The 7,722-nt window shown below is 40.2% G+C and overlaps 1 protein-coding gene across 1 annotated transcript; it reads left to right on the plus strand.

Annotated features, from left to right (window-relative positions):
* Nucleotides 1-3,365: 3,365 nt before the first annotated feature.
* On the plus strand, nt 3,366-6,249 carry LOC109982133 (glutamine synthetase). Its single transcript, XM_020631218.3, has 7 exons — nt 3,366-3,523; nt 4,139-4,320; nt 4,410-4,571; nt 4,658-4,804; nt 4,899-5,026; nt 5,145-5,344; nt 5,424-6,249. The coding sequence occupies exons 2-7, from the start codon at nt 4,155-4,157 to the stop codon at nt 5,740-5,742; spliced, it is 1,122 nt and encodes a 373-aa protein (XP_020486874.1). The 5' UTR covers nt 3,366-3,523; nt 4,139-4,154; the 3' UTR covers nt 5,743-6,249.
* Nucleotides 6,250-7,722: the final 1,473 nt, after the last annotated feature.

The following is a 7,722-nucleotide window of genomic DNA, read 5'->3' on the forward strand; positions in this document are numbered from 1 at the left end:
GTTTGCATGCATGACCTATTTTCGCTCATTTGTTTTTTTCACTGATGGTGAATCCTCCTCTCAGCTTGCAGCGCTCTTATTGTTCAACGACTCGCCTGACAAACTTGTTTACAAGGAGCCAAACTGCTGTTTATTCATTTTCACCACTGCCAAACGTGATTAGTGCACTTACAGACTGTGACTGTGTGGTAAATATGTCAAAAACCAACCCAGTCTCATGTCAAAATGTGTAATACCTACACATTAGGTCCACAGCGCAAAACGTAGTAGTTTCACAATAAAAGAAAAACATGGCGGACATCCCTTCTATTTTCGGTGGAAAATGCAATATTTTAAGATAGTTTGAGGCTTAAGTGTCGTTTTGATAACCTTTCTGGCGACAAATGTACATTGTATCTTCATAATCTTAGTTCGGTTTATGTTTATGATCTTTAGTTTGTTCGTTTCTACGAAGATTATTTCAGGTCTCGATAGAAAAACGTTGCGTTGTTACGTTTTCTACTGTTGCTATGGTGGTTGCTATGGACGCTATTAACAACGAACCGGAAGGAAGTGGACGTTCGGTTCGCGGCTCTTAAAACGGGAAAATCCGTAATATTTACAGTCTATGGTTACATCAGACCCTAGACATCAAACTAAGCTCTTATGCAATAAATAATGATTTATGTTACATTTTTATGGATGTCTTTCATTACAACCAAATTTAATAATGAAAAAAAAACACAACATATGTGCCAAAAACATTCAGCAATAACAACATGCAGAGAATATCTGCCTGCAAACATCATTTTGTGATTCCTCAAACACACAGGTGGACGACAAAGTAAAGCCTGGAGTAAAGTTCTGCATCCCTGACAATTAAAAACATATATATGATTTTTTTTGGAAGAGCAAATAAAATCCTGTTTCTCCAAAAAACCTCTCACGTGTTTAGTTGGATTGCCATGTGGTAAGCATCTGTATCAAAGCTTATTATTTACTGAGACTGTTCAACCATTAATTGACCCACATCTACTCTCCTTGTGCTTCTTTGTTCGGGTATTTTCATAAATGCTTTCTTTAACTTGCATCCCACAACAATTCCACTTTTATCATTTATATAAAATAAAACTGCTTATGGCATAACCTCTTGTTCATGATGATAACATTTTATGCACTGCATTCTTCAACTACTGCATTAAGTAATATCTGGAGGGACTTGTACTGCTCTTGAGTATTTCAAATTCATATACCTCCTTAGAATCTGACTATGTGTGTTTGGTGTTTTTGATTATAGCCATTGTGAACTTTGCAGATTCAGAATAAACATACAAGATAAGTGCTAAGAAAAATGATGCATTGGTATAGGTCAAACCAACTCACAGTGTACATAGGTTTGATCACAGCTTGAACAGTTGTAAAATGAGCACTATATGTGATTATTTTATCTGAGCACGCTTCTGCACTTTAAGTCATTTTATTGATTTTATGCAAAACTGTGTATTTGTGTAAAGCAAAGATATTAGATGTCAGCCAACATGCACACATTATTATTATTAATCATAAAAATAGATCAGGCAATTTACCACTTTAAAAAATAATCCAAGTTGCATTTTAATAAACACAGAAGGAAGTTCAGGTACCTTCCACATACAGTAACTTTTCGGGCCTTCGCCCTTCAACAGACATGAACCACATGAAGGGCGACGCTCCGAAACATTACTGTTGGTAATTTTTCCTTTAAATTGAACTTAATTGGAGCAGCTTCTGGTGTGCGGACTATTGTTTCTACTTTTGGATTTTTTCTGTTCATCACCCAGTAGGCTACTTTAGTTTTCAGATGTGCGTGCTTTTTGATATTTGTGTATGACCTTCCACATACACCACTTATGGTGTAGTATAGTAGGTGTAGAAGCAATAGTTGGCCTATAGACTCTTTAGTATCTGTCACCGTGAGTAAGTAAGTAAAGTTTATTTCACCTTTCAAGAGCAGACGTCACAAAGTGCTTCACAATAAAAAAAAAGAGATAATAGAAACCAACAGTCATATGAAATAAAATACAGACAGATCAAACAGGGTAATAAGATTATTATCGCCTCATAGACTATTTGTACTTTGGGTGTTGTCAATATTTCAACTTCTAAGAAGGCACTAGTGATGTGTCGGTCATGAACGATTCGTTCAAAACGAACGAATCATCTAGGTGAACGAACTGAACTGAATCACTGACTGAAAAGAGTCGTTCATTTCTCAACTTCAGTTGCGCTCTCCTCTCTCCCGTCTCATATCTCTCTCACCAGACCGTAAGAGTCGCTCAAATCCCGCCCTCCCTCTCCTTTCATGTCAGTGATACATACTGACTGAACCAACAGGACGGAGTCAGTCGGGAGCTCTGTGTCTCTAAAGCTCGCCCCTACTTCTCCCTCTCATGTCTCCAAAATTGAGGAAGTAGAAAATATATTATTTAACATTTAGGTGTCGCGAAAATGTTTGTGCTTTTTATAGCTGCTGTCAGTTTACAAACGGCTTTTATATCCAACTCAATTTCACTCAGCTGACTGTTTTAACATCTACTAACGATCGTGTTTCAGTCAGTACAGTGTGTGTGTGTGACTGAGGCTGGTGACTCGCAGTCTCGCTCGTTCACGTTCAGTCAGTGTTTCGTTCACTGAACGAACTGAGAGGAAGAGCGGAGCTGTCGTTCATTGAAGGAACTGAACGAGAGCTCCGCCTCCGAGTCACTTTCTCCCTCTCAGTCATACAGTCAGTGAGTGATTTGTGTACTGAACATACTGAACAAAACGGTCGGGGAAAATAAATGTGATTGATTTAGCAGCTTTCAGTTTGTAAACTGTAGCTTTATCCAACTAACTTCTCAGCTCATTGGCTTATTATTCACCACCTGCTGTTCTCAGTACGATCGCGAGCAGAACTAAACGTTCGGCCGTGTTTCAGCTTATTAAATTCTGATTCACAGACAGAGCTGCAGAGAAGTACTGAACGATTCTGTGAACGAATCTTTTGAACGAATCACTTTACTGAACTGATTCTACTGATTCAGTACACTGAAAATAACTGCTTTTCACATCACGAGAAGGCCCAGTTGCAGGATTATCGTCACTAGAGGGCGCACCACTTGTTTACCATGCACTGCCAGTGAAAAAGTCTCTTTTTCTCTTTCTGATGCTCGTTTTCACCTGAGGTTTTCACTCGTTGCTCATTTGCCCTTTCTTTTTCTTTTACTTTATTTTTTTCATAAACTGTCTCACAGGCATTGATAAAGAGTTAGTTAAATGTAAAGAAACCCCCCCCTCCCCGTCTTTGTTTTTCAACACAGTGACCGATTGACTTCACATCTCCTCATCACGGGCTGATCACGTTCCTGTTCGACCAATCAGAGGCGACTCTGCTGCTCAGCAGCACTATAAAGACAAGCTGGACGGGGAGGTACAGACAGGAATGATAAACAAAAGACTCATTCACACTGACAACGCGTCTAGAGACTATTTTATTCTTTTGATATATTTTTATAGGTAACATAAGGTAAGGCACTTCTTCATTTTGTACACTTGCTGATTTCTTCTGCTTGCACGGGCTTCTACGAAGTGAAACTTGTTTCCTGTTTGTGTACTGCAGAAACTTTATTTGTTTCAGTGTTTGCCTTTGACTGTTGATGTTGACTTGATTATAAACACAGATATTGTGCGATATCTGTTATATTTATGTGTTTTTTCCCGCTGCTCGTCTCGAGATGAGATTTTATTTCCCTTATTATTTGTCAGAGCAACTGATGATGAAACGTGATGACAAGGACATTTGTTTATGAAGCACTTTTAGAAACAGATGTTGACCAAAGTGCTTCACAGTGGAAAACAGGAATAGACAAATATTCACAAAAGGAATGAAAAATGTCTATAATCAAACATGCATGAATGATGAGTTTTAACTGCAGGTAATGCAATTTAAGAAACAAAAACAAGAGGATACAGACAGACTGTAGGCTGAAGTTCTTTTCCTGATCATGTTGTCAGCACTTTAACTCAAATGGTTTCTGTCTGCCATTTGCTTTTTTCCATACATCCCCTCTGATGTTTATGGGCATTCAGATACACAGGCTCCTCTGTCTGCTGCTCACCATCTGTCCTCTTCACTCTGCAGGTTGTGGGTTAAGAAAATGGCCACCTCAGCAAGCTCAAAACTGAACAAAGCTGTTAAACAGCAGTACATGGAACTACCCCAGGGAGACAAGGTCCAAGCCATGTACATCTGGATAGATGGATCTGGAGAGGGTCTGCGCTGCAAGACCAAGACTTTGGATTCGGAACCCAAGACGATTGAGGGTAAGATCTAAGGCTCCAACTAGTGTCAGATAACATCATAATAGATTATTTTAAAGTAGATTATTGATTGTGGTGGTTTTCTTTTTTAGATCTCCCTGAATGGAACTTCGATGGCTCCAGCACCTACCAGTCTGAGGGCTCCAACAGCGACATGTACCTGATCCCTGCAGCCATGTTCAGGGACCCGTTCAGGAAAGACCCCAACAAGCTGGTGCTCTGTGAGGTGGTTAAGTACAACTACAAACCAGACGGTAAATAATGGAGCCCAAGTTTAAGCAGTCAATTGCAGGTTAAACCGTCTAGGATTCTCGGCTAATTCCTGTCATTATCCTCACAGAGAACAACCTGCGCCACACCTGCAAACAGATCATGAGCATGGTGGAGAACAGCCACCCGTGGTTTGGTATGGAGCAGGAGTACACTCTCCTGGGCACGGATGGACGTCCCTTCGGCTGGCCATCCAACGGCTTCCCTGGTCCACAAGGTGAGAATCCGGCCCCTGCCTGATCTGAATGTTATATAAATGTAATCCAGGCCAGCTGATGGTTAATATGTGTTTGTTTTTTCTACCTCATCAGGCCCTTACTACTGTGGAGTGGGAGCAGATAAAGCTTATGGACGAGATGTAGTGGAAGCCCACTACAGAGCGTGTCTGTATGCTGGAGTTCAGATCTGTGGAACCAATTCTGAAGTCATGCCTGCTCAGGTATTAACCTAAATTTGTCTGTTTTATATTTTCAGAATGGCTCACTTTTAATGTGTTTTAAACATCTTGGATATTAAATCTTGTACATTTAATAAATGATTCTGTCTCTGTGTTTCAGTGGGAGTTTCAGATCGGACCTTGTGAAGGTATCAACATGGGGGACCACCTGTGGGTGGCTCGCTTTATCCTCCACAGAGTGTGTGAAGATTTTGGTGTGATTGTGTCTTTTGACCCCAAACCAGTCTCTGGGGACTGGAACGGTGCTGGCTGCCATACCAACTTCAGCACAAAGGAGATGAGAGAGGACGGCGGACTCAAGTAAGACTGAGTGTATTCAATATTTAATACATTTTTCATCTGGGTTGAGTGAGTTTCTAATTCCCTCTTTGCTTCACAGAGTCATTGAGGATGCCATCGAGAGGCTATCGAAGAGGCACCAGTATCACATCCGAGCCTACGATCCCAAAGGAGGGCTCGACAACGCCAGACGCCTCACTGGTCATCACGAAACCTCAAACATTGGCGAATTCTCTAATGGTGTGGCAAACCGTGGCGCCAGCATCCGCATCCCTCGCGCTGTATGGAAGGACAAGAAGGGCTACTTCGAGGACCGCCGGCCATCTGCAAACTGCAACCCGTACATCGTCACAGAGGCTATGGTGCGCACATGTATACTCAAAGAAGAGGGAGAGCAGCCAACAGAGTATAACAAATGAACATTGTCAGACAAAGTGTCATGACCAGTATTGTATTTAGCCTGTTAGACTATGGATTGATCTGTACCCGTTTGTTTTTTACTTGATGGATGAAATGATAATGGGGGTATTCTGCGCTCTTTTTGCATTCAGTCTTGCAGAACATCTTTACCTCTGGCACAATTACTGCCTTATTGCCAACACATTTTGTCATCAAAGCTGATCATTTATACATAGAAAAAAAAAATGTCAGTGCAGCAGGGTTGTGCTGTGGATATTGTTACTCTGACCCAAAGGATCCAAAAGGCATTTGAATGTTTGTCTACAGTCTTGGCCACCATGCTGGTTTTTATCATGTGTATGTTTTCCTTGGATCAGGTCAATATATATATATATATATATATATATATATATATATATGCCACAAAGCATTTGTATGTTTTTTAAATGTATCTCTGCATTGTTTTTTATCAACCTGTTATTGTCTCTTGCACAAAACTTTAATAAATAGTTAACCTTTTTTTATTATATCTGACTTCTGAGTTGTTTAATCCAAGATCAAAAATTGATCAATTTACATTTTTCACAACACTTCACATGAAGAGCTAGACTGTTCTTTGTTATATTTGAAGATCACATGATATCCTCCTTTTCAACTACTTTGAATAAGTCTCAGATATCCCCAAAGTTTCTTGTTATAACTCCACTCTGACCCTGTATTTGATCATGTCTATAAACCCCTCTATTTCAGCCCTGCTCAGAACAGGCTGTTTCTGTGTCTGTAGCTTTAAATGTAAATGAGCTGTGTCTGACCACGCCCCTCTGGAAGGGCTTGGACTCTCACCATAAACATTCCCAATTGTTTATGGTGAGAAGGCAGACTCAGAGGGCAGAACAAACACCTAACTGTGGGAGTGTCACCCACCTGGGGGAGGGGTTACTGCCCTTTGTGATGTCTCCAAACAGCCTGTTTGAGCACACGTTCTCTGAAAAGTGGAGCAGGCAAAAGACGGAGAGGATGAACTAGGGACACATATTAGTGTTTGAAAACCATTGTAAAGTGTATTTTCCACAATATGTGACCTTGAACATAAAACCACAAATGAGCTAGCACTGCAACAATTTATTCTCTGCATGCAGCAAGCGTTTACAACAATCTACAGGAGTCTGAGAGAGCAAAAAAAACAAGGTTTGCAACAACAATTGAAGGGATTTGAATGCTTACAGAAATAAAGAAGGAGGCTCAGTGTGTGAGGACTCCTGGAGGACTAAGACAGCAGCATACTTTTAACATTCAGCCCCCGCAGCACATTGAACCTACAATTCTGAATTTTACTGTGCGTATCCACCTTGACAACACCTACAATAAACCCTCTTGCAGCCATGATCAATATCCAACAGGAAGTCCACAAATCACATCACCATAAACAGGAAGTGGCTGTAACTCTTGCTATCTAACAGCTAACTAGCTAAACTTATAAAACCCTTATGTTACATTAGTTACATCTTCTATAGGATGCGGAAGGTAACGCAATCCTTTAGTGTGTGTCAGGATGTGTTTTAAATTTGTTTTGAAGGTTTTAAGGTACTTTAGCTATGATGCTCATGAGCTCTAGCTTAGCTCATCGCCACGTTCATATATGTCTGTCATGGCTTGTCCCTAGCTCCCATGCTCTTTTGCTAGTTTTGTAAAGCTCCTGCATATCTCTTAAAGTAACCGTGGGTTCATGAAGACTGTTCGTTTTCATATTTTGGACTTATATTCATGTAAAAAGTGTAGCACTAACTCAGCTAGCTTCGCTGTTTCTCTATGGGATTTCCCATGTTATTTGTTAGCATAATGCTAAGCGAGGATCAACTGGAAGCCTGTTTGTAACTGTAGGCTATTGCATTGATACGAAGCTCTTAAGTAGCAGAACCGAATTATTTTATATTTGTGAAAAGAATAATAACACAGAAACTTTTATTTTGTAGTTTTGAGAACTTTTGCATGTAATATAA

The sequence above is a fragment of the Labrus bergylta genome, chromosome 6 (genome assembly GCF_963930695.1).
Source record: "Labrus bergylta chromosome 6, fLabBer1.1, whole genome shotgun sequence".
Classification (NCBI taxonomy): domain Eukaryota; kingdom Metazoa; phylum Chordata; class Actinopteri; order Labriformes; family Labridae; genus Labrus; species Labrus bergylta.